Source organism: Amblyomma americanum, chromosome 1 (genome assembly GCF_052857255.1).
Source record: "Amblyomma americanum isolate KBUSLIRL-KWMA chromosome 1, ASM5285725v1, whole genome shotgun sequence".
Classification (NCBI taxonomy): Eukaryota; Metazoa; Arthropoda; class Arachnida; order Ixodida; family Ixodidae; genus Amblyomma; species Amblyomma americanum.
In genome coordinates this window covers 52,885,431-52,901,561 of record NC_135497.1, presented here as the reverse complement: position 1 = coordinate 52,901,561, position 16,131 = coordinate 52,885,431, and the positions used below count along the sequence as shown (strand labels likewise).

Genomic DNA, 16,131 nt, shown 5'->3' with positions numbered 1-16,131 from the left:
CATCAAATTTCATGTTTAACGAGGTAATTTTATGAAGTAAATGGGAGTTTGCACCCAGGCCGAGGCTGCGAAATTCAGTAGGTATTTCAACTGCTTCCAAAAATGTCAATCAGTCAGTGTTTTATTCCTTAACACAACTGTTAAAAGAAGCCAAGGGAAAATCTCCTAATATGGTGCCTTTCACCTGCAGTCGGTGCTGCAAGATGAGCAAGGCGGAAGTTAGTACTCTTACTGAGACTTCAGCCACAGTTTTAGAGGTGTTCTAAGCAACGTGCAAGAGTTGTTGCACTTCACATTGCCAGTAAGATAAGGAGGAAGGTAAGCATCAACAGTCAGCAGAGATGTGGCATACACACAGCTGATGAAAGGGTCCTGCAAACTACTTTGCGCAGCCACATAATAGCCAAGTGAAGAATTTTATCATGCCAAACTACAAGGGAGCAAGCGGTATGTTGTGTTCTTCGATTTTTCTGTGTGGAACCTCGGAAAGAAGGGCTTTTCGTTTCGGCCGAGATCTTCACCCCAAAGATCAACCCCGAGCATCCTGCCCTCTCGTACCCCTGGCGTAGAGCACACGTGAATTTGGCAATACGTAGACGAAATCCAAGCAATGAACAACACTAGCTACGTGCGGCTTCAAGAAGCTCCACCTGGCATAGACGATGTGAGGCGCGAGCCAGTGTTGACCAGTTATGCAGCAAACTGACCACGTGACCAAGCACAGCCAATGGGCATCACGGCGGCGAAGAGAAAACCAAGAAAAGTAACCCGGTATTGTCACAACCCTAGACATGGAGCTTGAGTCTCCGAGATTAAAGCGGCTACAGAATGGGGCTGCATCCCTGGTGCAAGTTTTATAACTGTCCTTATCTACAAACGTTGGCCGAGTTCGAACCCACGTCTTTCGGGCCAGCAGCCAAGCATTGCAGCCACTGAGCCACCGCAGCGGCTGTAAGAGGCCCCAGCAGAGCTTTTCACATTGACTATAGTTACTCATTTTTACAATCAAAATTTATAACTAATAATGCCGCATATAAGTCGACCTTTTTTATGAAAGCAGCCATCCAAAACTGGAGGGTTGACCTATATGCAGAGGCAATCTACAGCAGGGTCTAATGTAGTTTCAACAGAGGCACAGGTAGTATGTGCCCCATGCCAGAGCCTAGTCCCAGCAGGAAGCACGGAGTTTCATGTGTCAAAGAAATTGTTCATTTGTATGCAAATCGGCCCAGCTAAAAAAATTTGAATTGCGTGCCATTTACCTGGCTCGCCTGAGCTGGCAGTAGCATTCACAAATGAGCGGAAAACAGCGTGAGGGCAAACTTCTGGTAATCTCCAGAGTGCAGTGGAGGCTTTGAACTGTGCTTACTGCTAGAATCTGAAGCTACAGTACTGCTAGGCAGTTAGGTCAGTTCAGTTTGCTGTTGGCCAACGGAGCTGCATGTAACTCTTTTATCGCCTTTGATTGCCACCTGACTGACTGCTAGCCTTACGATTGCATTGCTATGCTATTTATTGCTTAGAGCAATCTGACTTATATGCGGCACAATACGGTAATTATATGAAGAAACCTATCTTCACCATAATTCTGAGAATTCAGCATGCGATCAACTAGCAGAACTACACCTTTGCAAGCCTAGATAGCCAACAACTTGTAAGAAGCGCACCTCCATGGGCCCGCAGTCGCACTGTTCACCCTCTTCAAGGAAGCCATTGCCATAGACGGGACCCATGATGTCCTCAGGCAGGTTCCAGAGGCAGAAGTCCATGCCCTGCTCAAATGATGACTGCAGGTACTGCTTAGAGCATGACGACCACTGGCTTGGACTAGGTGGGTTGCTGCCGGGGGCAAAATGGTTATCAAATGATGTTCCCCACACATCATGAAAATGCGCACCACTGCCTCTAATGAATGTTGATAATACGCTCCATGCAGAAGTGAATATTAAAATAGCAGACTGTGCACTTTATTTGGTGTGTCTGCATTCCTACAAACACAATGCCATAGGCTTATTTTTTGCCTTCATGAACAGTCAGCACAAGGGAAGATTTAACAAAAGGGATGGGGGCAGGGGAAGGGGCAGTCAAGTAAAAAATTTTCCGTTGAAGAAGCACAATGATTGTTTTCCCTCCATATTTTTTTTTACGATTCAAGAAGGTATTATTCAGTGACAACAAGGAAAATTTTTACACAGATATTTGGACCGATAGCCTGTTGGCTTGTCAAAGGTCCAATACAAACATAAAGCAACCGCACATAGGGTCAGCCATTACAAATACAATGAGTATCAAATCAAAGTTGCAACCATGCTTGTATTTCAAGGAAGTGTTGCTTATAGGCAAGTTTACAATTCCTAGCCTCTTTTATTTCAAAGTAGAAAACTGGGTGAGTTGGTATGTACTCATACTGAAAAACAGCGCGCATAAAACAGAGACGAAGAAAAGAAACGAAAACACGAGCACTCGTGTTGTCATTTCTTTTCTTCGTCTCTGTTTTGTGTGCGCTGTTTTTCAGTATGTGTCTTTTATCTCAATCGGTAACGAGCTCCAAAATTTTGTTCCAAAAAATTCTATTAGTCTTTCTACATACACAATGCAACAGATAGATTAATTGCTGGCTTTCCTCGTATTGCGAACAGGCATACAGAATGCACGAAGAGGCAGGGGGTAGTTCGTATTAATGGTATTGTTAACAATGAGAGATGTTTTTAATCGTGTAAAGCATTCAACGACATTACATGATGAGCTTCAAACATGACATTCCTAGAACTTTCAGAGAGAGCATGACCTATGCTTAGCAAAGTGCATTTTTAGAGTCTCAGCAATGGCAATAAATATGTTTCGTATGTTACTCCCCATGATTCACTGCTGTAACCGAGATGGCTATGACACTATGAAAAGTAAAATGACCAAAGCATGGTGCATGAAAAGCGGTGGCATGCCTTTGCCAGAGTATGCAACCTTTATACAGGCACTGAGCACCTGTTCCTTCCAAAGTTAGCGGCAATCAAATATAACTCCTAAATATTTAAAAGAGAACACACTCTAAATAACATTATTATCAGCAGATACAGAAATAACACTTACATCAATAAACCTTCGTTTTGAGCAGAAAATCACATACTTTGTTTTTAGCTAAGTGTTAAGAGAAGCCATGTCAAATTTCATTGTAGTTCGTTATTTATAGCATTTCTATTACGAGAAGTGAGTTGCCATTAAATACCAGTGCAGTGTCACCTGCATACATCAAAACCTCCGAGCACTGCAATGCCTTCCAGAGGCCCCAAAATGGACCTCGGTGGTGTACCACAAGTAATGTTTTGATATTTAGACTGAAATGCTGAAAGACCCCATGTTTTTTTTTACACTTGAATAAAGTGTAAAAAAGTACAGTGCAAGGTGTTCCATAAGTTGTTACACCTCTCTTCCCTCCCGTGCATACACTGGAAAAGCGTTCAGTCAGCTTCAAGAGGAAATATGAAAAAAAAAATAAGCGACGACAACTTTGAAAAACATTTACTCTTGATAAATAACAACATGTAGCAAAATATCAAGCAAAAACTAATTCATTGTAGTCTGAGTAAATTTGTGTTATGGCAATAAAAGTTGGAAGGAAAAAATTGCAACTGAAATCGATTACTTTTCTGTAATTGTTCAGTTACTTTTCTGGGACAGCATCCGTATTGTCTTCTTTCATATGTGTTGTATGTCTTGGCACCAGAATCCTTTTATTATGGCTGTAATTGATCAATGTAATCAGTTACATTTCTGATGGAGTAATTGTAACTGGAATCGGCTACTTATTTTCTGTCGGGACATACCTAAGAGCCAGGTATACTTTTAGCTATCAATGTCGAGCTCTGCAAGCACATCATACATCATACTTTTTTCTTGAGAACTTTGAAGCGCTGCAAGTCTTGCCGACTCCAGAGCTTATTGCAGATGTGAGGCATAAATAAAATGCGAGCAGCTGTTCACGAATCTGGCTATAATATTGTGAGCTACTGAGCAAACTCGGCCTGAATGCACCCTTTGTAGGCTTTGAAATTACACCAAAAGTCATTAATAAATAAATTACCCACCAACATAATCCAGCGATTAAAGCTTCTTTCAACAAGCAGTAGTAAGAGGCAAAACAGTCAACAAATGGAAGCCAACCTTGTTGATGACGCCATGATACACCTCTTTTCGGGGCAGTGGCACTTAGTGTCCGTGTCATCATGCTCCATGCCAAAGTTGTGGCCCAATTCATGTGCCACAGTAGTGGCAACAACGCCAACCACTTCATGATGGTCCTGAAAAAGGAAGTAACAGAAAAAAGAAAACAGGCAAAGAGTTAAGGCAATCAATTTTCTATACTGCTACAGAACACAACCACATTTAAATAATATGTGAATGAGCGATGAAAAATAGAAGACAGATGCTTGAATGTGTGTTCGATCACTCTTGGTACTGTGTTGCCTAAAATTCCACTCGGTGTAGTCACAATATCAATTACCCTTACAGTCTATGGCACAAAGCTTAATTTGTTTTGGACAATTGGTTCTTTCTATGTTTTTCCCTCCTCACTGATGATCAACAAGCAATCCATAGTAACCACATCACCACTGTGGCATGTAAAGCAAGGGTCTATTCTTTCTGTCATGAAAATACAGAACCCAAAAGAAAGAAAATAATACTTTTCTCACATGCTGCTTCGTTTTTTTATTTAAGTCAGTGCTGTAGCACTCAACTCAATCAGTGCACACAACCATCATAACCAAATAACATGCATGAATTATTTAATCCATTAAACAAGCAGACTACATGAGCGACATTTGCCATTGATGTTCTCTATGTATTTTCTTAATGAAATAAAAGAACTTTTGGCCATGTTTCAGAGATAATTCTGTGCGCAGCTCATTCTGTACTATACAGCCATGAACTAAATTCACTTCACACCTCCTAAGAAGGTAATGTACGGAAAAAAGAAAACAGACAAATGAGGCTGTGTAAAGGAGTAAGACATTCAAATACTTTCAATATTTATGCAGGTTAGTCAGAAGGCAATACGTGCTACTCATTCTATTCTTACTCTGCCAGTGTCACCCGCAGTTCTTTTTGTGAGTGTAAAAGCTCATGCATGTGACGGTCAACCTGTGTTTCGTAGGCGCTATCGGTTAAATTTGTTACATTGTTTCGCATTTTATTTTTTGCAGTTACTTGTATGTGGTGATGTAGAGGCGAATCCGGGCCTTGACAATACTGTTCTTAAACAACGTTTAGAAGGTCAAAAGGAAATGACAAAAAAGTTGGAGGCTACTGGAAAACAAGTCGAAATTAAGGCTGCCATGTCTAACCTGAATGAACGTATGACTAAGTTAGAAACGTCACTCTCAAAACTTCAAGATTTGCACAGCATGGTCAAAGAATGCAAAGAGACTTGTGAAGTACAGCAGGTTCAGCTAGTGTTGCTTGTTGATAAGGTTGATGACCTTGAAAACCAAAGTAGGTGGTTCAATTTAATTTTTTTATGGTGTGAAAGATGATGATTACCATGAAACTTATGAAAAGGCTGAAGAACCCATCTGAGAAATTTGTCAGTGGAAGCTACTATGTGAAAAGTTTCCAATGGAAATAGCCCATCATCTTGGAAGATTTAGTCCCAGTAAAAAGCGGCCAATAATAGTCAAGTTCCTCGCGTTCAAGGACAAGCAGGCAGTGTTATCAAACTCAAAGAAATTAAAAGGCACAGATATTGGTATTTCAGCGGACTTTTCGGAAAATGTGAGGAAAAGCAGAAACGACTGTGTGATTACGCTAAAGCGAATCAAGTGACGACTGACAAAGTAAATCTTAAGTTTACTACTCTTTATATAAATAAAGTGAAGTACATATATGATGAATCCCTAGGCACAGTTGTGCAAGCAGATTGACAGGGACTGACAACGGACGAGTCAGTTCTTTCTTTCCTTGTTGTGAATAGCAGAAGTATTCGAAACAAAAGCGATGAATTTTTTAGCCTCATTGATATGTCTAGACCAGCGTCGTTCTTGGATCTGAATCCTGGCTCGATACTGACGTCACGGATGATGAAGTATTTCCCAAGGGCTTTGCTACCGTAGGGATCACAATTGTTTCGGCGAAGGCATTTTTATTTTAGTAGATGCGGCAATGTGCTGCTGAAAGATCGAAATTGAAGGCAGTCAAAGTGAAATGCTGTGGATTGAGATTAGATTGAAGAACAGCAGGTCACTGTCGGTATGTTCGTTTTATCGCTCGCCAGGAAGTCAGGTTAATAGTCTAGGTGAGCTTACCAATGCTACAGAAACAGTGAGCACCGATTATCTATTTACAGGCGGAGAGTTCAATCTTCAGAAATCAATGGGTCATTGGCTGACCCCAGTTCTAGTGCTTGCAGCCAGTCTAGCACAGAAATGTTTATTGCCTGTCACCTTTTCGATCTAACACAACTAGTTTTAGGGCCTACAAGAGTAACTAATGTTTTAGATTTGCTTTTCGCTAACATGCCTCACTTGGCGCAGTCTACAATAGTGCTACCTGGCATAAGTGACTACCGAGCTGAATTGTGAGATATGAATCTGCAGTATGTGAAGGCTGTCAACAGTGGTATGCGGCATATCTATAGCTGTCACAGAGCACCTACAAATGATATGTCCTTAGCTTTGGATTCCTACTTCGATGTACTTGAGACACTGGCCGAATTTGTGAATACGGAAAGGTTGTGAAAAATTTTTAAAGCCAAGATGCTCGAGATACGTGAAAGATATGTACCATCATGGGTTATGACTGCGTGGCGGAGCAAAAGCAAGCTGTGGTGTTCGTGAGACGCTAAACGCAAGGCCAGATAGAGTGCGCACGTTTATGCTGCTTATAAGAAAAACCCCGCATTGAAGCTTAAAGGTAAACTCAAGCAAAAGACTGACTATGAAAACTGCATTAAAAACAGCTAAAGATAAATTATTTGACACATTCCATCTGTGTATACAGAAAAGACCAAAAGAACTGTAGCAATTCTTTAAAATGAACAGTAAAGACGTATTATCAGTACCAGCCCTTGTCAGCGACGGTTCTACCATCCATAATGACGTTGAAAAAGCAGAGTTTTATCTCATTTTTCAGTTCTGTGTACACTGCTCGCATTAATGCGCATAACACTGTGGTGCAATCCGCTGCAGTGGTTAGTGAGCCCATGAGCGATATCAAAAATGACCAGCGAGGTATAGAAGTCGCTCTCAAAACACTGAACGCGTCTAAAGCAACCGGCCCTGATGGTTTATCACCTGCTCTGCTTTCTTTATGCCCATGTAAAGTATCCAAATATCTGTGCGTTATCTTCACGTAATCTTTGCAAGAAATTTCCTTACCAGATGACTGGAAACTTGCAAATGTTGTCCCTGTACATAAGGGAGGACTGCGAAGTAATGTTTTAAATTACCAGCCTATCTCACCAGCGTTGCATGTAAGTTACTTGAGCACATACTCTTTACTAATATTATGAGCCATATGAATGCGCACTCTCTATTTAATCTCCAACAGCATGGACTTCTTTGGATAAGGGTACCTCTATTGACTGTTTGTTTCTAGATTTTAAGAAGGCGTTCGATGTCGTCCCTCACTCTCTGTTGGTAGAAAAATTAGAAAAGTATAATGTAAACAATACATTTGTGAACTGGATCAAGGAATACCTAAATTTAAGAAGACAAAGAGTGGCGCTTAACGGCAAAACATCCCGTCAAGTTGATGTGTCCTCAGGTGTGCCTCAAGGATCAAATATAGGACCGCTTTTGTTCCTCATCTACATAAATTACATCTTCACTGATAATTCATCACAAATTAGGTTATTTGCTGGTGATTGTGTGCTGTACAGAATTATTCACATTACCCAAAACTGCATTGTTTAACAAAATGACCTCAACAAAGTAACTCAGTGGTGCACCAAATGGTACATGCTTATAAACTTCAAAAAAAAGTTCATATGTGCTTTTCGAGGAAAGGAACAGGTCATGACTTTTGTTACACTATAAACTCAATTAAGATACTATCAGGTCAAAAGCACAAACATCTCAGTGCGTATTTCACCCCTGTTCTGTCTTGGCGCCCACACATCGATCATATCACAAGTAAAGCACGCCAAGTTCTAGGTTTCTTGCGCAGAAATGCAAGAAAGTTACCAGTTCAGGCAAAGGTATCATTGTACAAATCAAATGTGCAACTTGTTCTGGATTACACTTGTGCTGTGTGGGATCCGTGGTTGGCACGTGACGTAGACAGTTTAAAATGAATTCAAATCATAACTATGTTTTGTTTTTTCAAATCATACCAGGAATTTCAGTGTTTCGAGAGCGAAAGAAAGCCTTGTTTGGGAACCACTTCAGAAACATAGCGAATATTTAGACAAACTTTTACATAATATTTCACTGTCACACAGGTATAGACCCACACAGGTATTTTTACAAGCCTGATTACACTTCACTACGGCTGGACCATGCAAATAAGATCAGAGAAATACCATGTAAAACTTAAGCATTTAAAATGTCATATTTTCCCAAAAATATAGGTGAATGGAACAAGCTTCCATCCAATGTCGCTACGATTCTCTCAAATGAGGTATTTGCTAAATCAGTAGACCTACTGAAGTAAAGCAGCATATTTTGTGTGTGTGTGTGTGTGTGTGTGTGTGTGCGCGTGTGCATGTGTGCGCGTGTGTGCGCACACACACCACCATAACCACTCAGCCACCGCGGCGGCCCACATTATTTATTGGTTTTTGTTTTCTTTCCCCCCCCCTTCTGCTGTAATGCCCACAGGCACTGTGGGTATTGTGATAAATAAATGAAGTAAGAATACAGTTCCTCAACAAAATTATCGAGGCCCCTCCTCTTCCATTTCATTCACAAGCATTAGAATGAGCAGCACCAATCTGAAGTTTGCACACTAAATATTCTAAAGACGATTAGGATTCTCTCTAATGGGAAATTTGAGTGCAGCTCTGTCAGTGTCTCAGGCTCTGTAGGCTCATTGTTTTGCTTTGCTGAGGAATCGGCATGTCTGGCAATGCTATCAGTTCAATAGTAGTATTAGTTGATGGAGACTGCTCTGTGCAATGCACAGCACACGAGAATGTGCATTTATTAGTTCGATAGCAGTATTGGCAGAAGACGATGATGTGCAATGCACAGTGTGAGAGTGTGTTGCAGTTTAACCCGAGGCGTGATCGGCTGCGGTGACAGCCTAGTGTTCTCGTGCAGTGGCCTGCGAAGCTGTTCTGTTCGCGGCGCCGCAGGTTCGAATCCCAGTCGCAGTAATGTTTATTTTTGTTCATTTATTCATTTACGGTTTGGATCAGTTACACCGACGGCAGCAACACGGCTCAACCCACGAATGGGTGCTTAAGAGCTATGCTCTAAAACTGCAGTAGACTTGCCAAGTGCGCAACTGCCATGCTACTCACCTTAGCTCAGTTACCCAATCACAGCCTGAACTTGTCTGCAATGCTTATCATCTAAGCAAACCTATAAGTGATGAGTCATCTTAATGTCTACGACCACAGTAAAATGCACAAATGCACAATATGTTCAAATGTATTTCGCGTATAAGTAGTGGCTTCTATATTCTAGACAGACAGGATAAATTGGTTGCACACAAGAGACTAGCATAAAGAAAAGGGCTGTTTTTGGCAAAGAGGCAGGGCAAAGTGCACCATATTAAAGGTAAAGTTCCAAACAAACATCTTTTTTTCCCACAGTATAGGCAAACCAGCTACCAAAACATTGCAAACAATTAGACATCTGTATGGTGAAGATGCCACTACTCAATCTTGCATCTCTATGTGACAAGCATTTTGCCCAAGGTATTAAAAACAAAAGGCTACTAACATTTCTTCATTAAATTCGGACAATGAATGACAATGACCGGAAATTGGTATGCCACTTCTGACAATGGCATGAGAAATACTCTGCCATTACAAACAACTTCACTTTGGCTTATTACTATTACTGCAAGCTAGCACACAGTTATTATAAGTCGTTTTAAAAGTAAACTGCAAGTCACAAAATAAAGACTGCAGGTATGCTGCAAAAACATATGAAGCAATTAATTATCTAGCCCACTGTTCTACCGAAAAATTCTCAGCGCTGTCACTGTAGGACTTAAATCCATTACTGAACTTTGCTAGTTGATATGTCACCGTCGTGAAAACTCAGCATAAACATGAAAAGGGACACAAGCTGTGTACTGTGCCTTGTCTTTTTATTACCCTATGTTATGTTGAAGCTGGCTCAAAACAAAAATTGTTGACGATTTAACCCTGTCTGTATATGCACTATATGTGCGATAGCCTTTTACGCCCTTGTGAAGCCCTGCCTGGCTATGAAGAACTCTGTCCGAGAAGTTTTGGTAAATGTGTTATTTCGACATCTTATAACATGCACAATGTCTGAAGACCCCTCATCTCCACGGTACTTTTTCCATGTCCGAATGGGGTTGACAGTGCTCAGGTATGAACAATACAAACACTGTCTTGTGATCGGTAAAGTAATTTGACAAACAGAAAACATCTTGGACTTGTTCTGAAAGATGGTTTATGGGTGTTTAACATCCCGAAGCGACTCAGGCTATGAGAGAAGCTGTAGTGCAGAGCTCCAGAAATTTCGACCACATGGGGTTCTTTAACATGCACTGACCTTGCACAGTACACGGGTCTCTAGAACTTCACCTCCACCGAAATTCAACCGCAGCGGCCAGGATTGAACCCGTGTCTGAAAGACTAGTTAGGTATACATGTTTTCCTATCAGTCGTAACCATGTTTGGTGGAGCTGTTGAAGAGAAGCCACACTTGTTTTCCAACCAACCACGCCATTGCTCCCACCTCCACTGCTGCCACTTTGTCACACTCTACGACCCCTACCACTGCTACAACCTTGAACAGCCCTCTGTATCATGCTTGCTCCTGCCTTTCACCAGGCTCCTTCACTAGCCCAGAGGCCTATGTATCAACATCAATCGCCAGCGGTGACACAGTGCAAGATTACACAAAGCCACTGCTCCCTGCAATCTCTGTACACTCCGAACGTGTGCAGCGACTTTGGCTGAACAAGTCGGTTTTCAGTGTTCTCTCCTAGCAGCATCCCAGTCGTCGCTGACCTCTTTTTGTTGCACTCCTGTCCACGTTGCATTCTCCTGAGTAATATAATTTATGTTGTAGGGCTTCGTTTTACTCGTGTTTTTAATTACACTATGTAATCATGATGCCCGCTACATCTACACCTGTTTAACAGCGACACAAAGTGCACGTGAAGCGAGCGCAAAGCATGGGAGTAATCCGCTTCATACAGCAGCTGCCGTGCCGAGCAACACACGTGACCTTCCTCTCCTTGTCCAAGCGTGCACCACCACGTCATGCAACCCTCTCCGCCTCCACCAATCCCACTCCACACCTGTAGCTTATCAGACTTTATCGTGACACTGACACCTTTTTCGCTACCGACTGATTTAGTGCTCTCGCACTAAAAATAAGTTAGGAAGATTTACCTTGTTAACACCGCCAGAGTATTCATATGTGCAGATGGGTCCCTTGAGTGCCTTTCCAACAACACTGCTGTCTAGTACAATGTCTCTGAAGGTAAAAAAAGAAAGGAAGATTAATATGAGCAAATAAGCAATTCAGATAGAGAGACAAAGATGTAAGGTGCCATCTGCAGGTTTTTACATCTCTTTAAGCATCCTTACTCTAATAATACACACTTTCAAAATTAATATTATTGAAACAGTATGGCACAATAAGCAGAAAAGCATCGGAATGCTCGCCACGAAGTCATTGTGCTACCCAGGTATAACTAGGGGTTGGGCTTTTTGGTTTTTATTTCTTGAAAATTCGGCTGACTTTGGTTTTTATTTCAGGATGCTGCATTTGGTTTTTTTCGACGAATATTATTTTCGAAGACTGAAATACTGACTTTTCTTGGTGACTTAATGTAGCAATTCTATGTGGTCAAAAGTCATTTAAAGTCTATCTTGGTATTTTTGTCATCCTGAACAGTTTATTTACCAGTAATTAACGTGTAAAGAGTAGAATTGGAGCTATGTGTGAAGAAAAAATTCCTACCCTCATAAAAATTGTAACAAGCTAAATGAGATGGCCAGCAGATAAAAATGAAAGTGGAAGTTTACTTCTAAGAACTGGGCTGCCATGTTATCATTGGGTTGTCACGCTGCATTGAGCGCTAGGGTGGGGCATTCGTGATCTGTGTGTTGATGGCAACGATGGAACTGCTACCCAATCGTCGTGGTAGCCAAAACATACTTTTTTGTGATGCCCATTCGCAGTTTTGTGTCAATGTCCTACATGCATTTGATTAGCCCAATTAACCGACCATCTGCTCTAAGCAGGTGATGAGAGTGAAGAAACAGTGCTTAGCTAGAAGACGTCGAGGAGATGATGCTTCCCGGTCTGCAGAGGCGTGTAAGCTAACAGAACAGTGCCTCAAATTACACAACTGCACTGTTTATCCTACAATAACATTGCATTATGCCCCTGGCTTCCCTACTTAGTTCATTTTTTAACTTCAAGTGAGTGTACCTCGCAGTCAGCAGCCAGCTAGCTATGCCTTGAAAGCCAAAAATACAACTTTTTTGGTTAAAAGCGAATTTAAGAAAGTGAATTCGGCATCCTTTTATTGATTTTTTTGTTTACACTGAAAAGTCCAACCCATAGTTATAAATAAATTATGGCTCATAGGTCATTATTATAACCAACTTTGTAGATGCTGTTTATGCGAGCATTTAAAGGCAACAACAAAATGAGCATGAAGTCTGACTCTACACCGGTTAGACAGGAGCATTTTCTTACTGTGTGCAGTCTTTACAAGAGGAATTTTTGAGTATCTGAATCATACGTCAAGCAAGTGTTCATTCCGTCATGCAGAAAGTGACTGGTTGTAGATAGCTTGCAGAAATACTATACAAAGAGCCATTCCACATTTATTCTTATCGTCTACAAGAGGGCATGTCAAGGCCACATACACTTCTGCCAGGAATGAGTTTCACACTGGTGTGTTTAAAGATAACCGTGCTGTTCCTGTTCAAGTGTCTCTCGCACAGAGCTGATTGCACTTTTCTTGTACCAAGTCCTCTACCCACATGTATGAAGAACAGCAGCTATAATGATAAAAATTTTGCTTTGTTTGCAGTTTCATCAGAACCAGGTTAATCTGTACATCTAGGCATGCATCAGCCTAAGTGGCATGGGCAGCTACAAGTGGGATGGAGAGGGAAAATAAAATGACTGAAAAATAGATTCAAAGTGCATTTGAGAGAAGGCTTTTTATACCACCTGTTTTATGAGCTTCATTGAGTGTTTATAACCTTACAGGCCAACTCCAGGGTGTTCTAACAGGTCCATGGATCTTAATGAAGCTTTTACTGCATTTTCTCTCCCCTATCCTGACCATTTATATCGTATTAAGCAGCTGTAGGGTGTTTTGTACCTGTTTACATCCATTTTGAAATTTCCCGCAGTGTGAAATCAGTGACAGTAGCCCCACAAGCTACCATCTGTTTACCGTATCACAAGCATGACCTAGCTATGGGAGTCCAGTTCAAATAGAAAAAGAGAACGTGGTTGTTTCAGGAATTTCAGATGTTTCATAAAAAAGGTCATTAATTGCACTTGCTAGTTAAGCCATTCAACAAATGCTCAAGTGTTTTGCTGATAATGCCCAACTGCAATGCATGCAAAAGCCGGCTGGCAGCCAGAAGTGCCACCCTCCAGCCGCCTCCCCACTCCACCCATCTAGCAAGGGGGCTGCCCACCTACCCACTGCCACGCTCAGCCCACCTCCCCGCACCTTCATCTTATTTTTAAAATGTATTCATTGTAAAGAAGAGTGGGGGCTCTGAGAAATATAATCTCAGCATCAACTCAAAATATCCAAAAAGATCTTGGAGTTGCCATTTCAATGCCTAGACACCACACTAATGAACACTGGCAATTAATAAAGTAATGAAAAAACATTATTAGTTGATTGTATGAGTGGCAAGATACCAATGCACAGAACAAACTGAAAATATCAAATGCAGTATGACATATTACTCACGTTATTAGCTGAGCATTGTCATTTGGGTGCTCTCGAGCAAGCCGCTCTCGTCGATATTGTAAAAACTTGGTTAATGTAGCATCGCCATCCGATGACATGACAATCTCATCATGCTCTGTCCAAACAATAACTCCAACCAATGCAATAAATATATTCAATGGGGCATAGAGCTGCAATGAAAGCAAGATATTAAACCATGTAAAAAAAAAGATGGCCATAATAATAACTGGTGAGTAATTATCAATGAAGGGAGATGCAGCTAATAAAGAATACAGATTTCACTTTGCCACATAGCAGCCCACGTGTGCACTGCCCCCATTCCCTGCTCTCTCCACCAAGGAAATGAGATGGCCCTGCTTTTAGTTGCATGCAAGTTTAGCCTAGCAACACAGACTGGCAAATGAAGCCTTCAAACTCACCGCATTGACTATGTTAGCTATTTCCTTGCTTCTCTCAAAAACAGCTTCTTTATTCCGCTTCATCTTTATGAACTGTAAGTAAATAATAAGCCCAAAATAAATATACACCGTGCTGTAATGTAAAAAAAAAAAGTGAAGGCCAGCACAGCAAACTGAAAGAAGACAACTTGCCTCTTTGTTATCGTTGACAATTAAAAGCTCTACATAGCGAGATCTTGCATTACTTTTGTAAGGGGGTTGAATCACAACAGACCTCTTAGCCTAAATTAGATTGGAAAAAAAAAACATTTTAGTCAGCAACTCAAACAAGGCAAAAGACCTTGCAAAAGACAGCTGAAAAAAAAAACCTTACCCGCTTGTGAGCATTGCCCCATAGGTCCTGTGAGTCATTGAATCCTGGCCAGGTAATAAAAATAGAGTCAACCAAAATTCCAATAAAGAGCTGGAAATGGTGCTTTTGTGCCCATGCAGTTTTTGTGCACAAAGTTTATATGTACTGTCACGCATTTCTATCTCTACCTCAAAACTTCGACCTCACTGAATGACGACCTCACTCAACCTCAAACTTACGCGTGAGGTTGAGGTCTGATTTTCTTACCTCACTCACAAAATCTCGAGCCGTCGCCGACCTCACCTCAACCTCAGATCACGACGTGAGGTTGAAGTCGACCTCATGAGGTAGCCCACCTCTGGTCTTGTCCACTGTTGTGCTTCATTGCAGCTTGTTTTGCGTAAGGAGCAAGCGCATCTAAGTGCTGCCGTGTTGGAAGGGAACTTTCATAGGGACTTTTTGCAGTTGCCACGTCTTACTCCGACGAGTGCCGCTTCCGAAGCGGAGTTGCAGCGCATCACCGCAATGACGCTTGGTGTTCGGTTTCCCCTGTTTCGACAACCCGGTGCCACAGTTCCCTCTTAGCTTCCGGTGCTGCGCCGTAATGTCCGTTCAGTCCGAGCCTACAGGAGGACGCACCCTTCTGGTCTCCCCGGAAGGAGTGTTACTCTCACAGCACGCCACTCTCCCTCCCCCTTGCCCCGCTGGCGTAGCATCCGGCTGCCTACCGGTCGGCTCAAACTCCCGGGAGTGCGCAAAGCACGTAACTCACGTTGACCCGCTGTACCCTTGTTTGATGCCGCAAACAAATAAGTACAGTCCAGCAAACACGCAATAAATTCGTCGCAGCGCGGATGGCCCCGAGCAAGACTGCTTGGTGTTCATGCTCGTTGCCGGCACTGACGTCATGGCTCTTGCCTTGCAGTCGAACAAAGGGGATCCTGCTGTACATTTCAAGCTGACTTAACAGAAACTGGAGTAGTCGGCAAAGGCAAGAGAATGTGGTTGAGGTTGTATCTAACAAGGACACCTGCTGATTTAATTAAAAAAGCACGAAGCCAGAAAAACCTGTATAATATCGTCGAACCTGTATAACACCGATAAAAATCGGTGATTTCCCCTTTCGAGCCTCACACTAATTCTGTATATTCCCGTTCCGTAGTGCAAGCAGATGCAAATATAATTTCACTTTTTTATCCTTCCGAGTAACCTCTCTTCAGTCTCCGATTCCTTGTTCCTTCTCGGAACTTCACATACTATGCCGAAACACCGCAATACGAGGCG

At 41.9% G+C, this 16,131-nt stretch overlaps 1 protein-coding gene across 1 annotated transcript in view; it reads right to left on the bottom strand.

Moving 5' to 3' along the window:
* The window catches only part of LOC144112822 (disintegrin and metalloproteinase domain-containing protein adm-2-like), a 51,133-nt gene extending 36,226 nt beyond the window's left edge, over window positions 1-14,907 (bottom strand). The window contains exons 1-7 of the mRNA XM_077645636.1: window positions 14,869-14,907; window positions 14,688-14,777; window positions 14,517-14,588; window positions 14,098-14,267; window positions 11,534-11,618; window positions 4,159-4,295; window positions 1,668-1,839 (exon numbers count right to left, since the gene is read on the bottom strand). Coding sequence (XP_077501762.1) covers window positions 1,668-1,839; window positions 4,159-4,295; window positions 11,534-11,618; window positions 14,098-14,267; window positions 14,517-14,579 — 627 coding nt within the window. The 5' untranslated portion in view covers window positions 14,580-14,588; window positions 14,688-14,777; window positions 14,869-14,907. The remainder of the gene's footprint in view (window positions 1-1,667; window positions 1,840-4,158; window positions 4,296-11,533; window positions 11,619-14,097; window positions 14,268-14,516; window positions 14,589-14,687; window positions 14,778-14,868) is intronic.
* Between the last annotated feature and the right edge of the window lie 1,224 nt (window positions 14,908-16,131).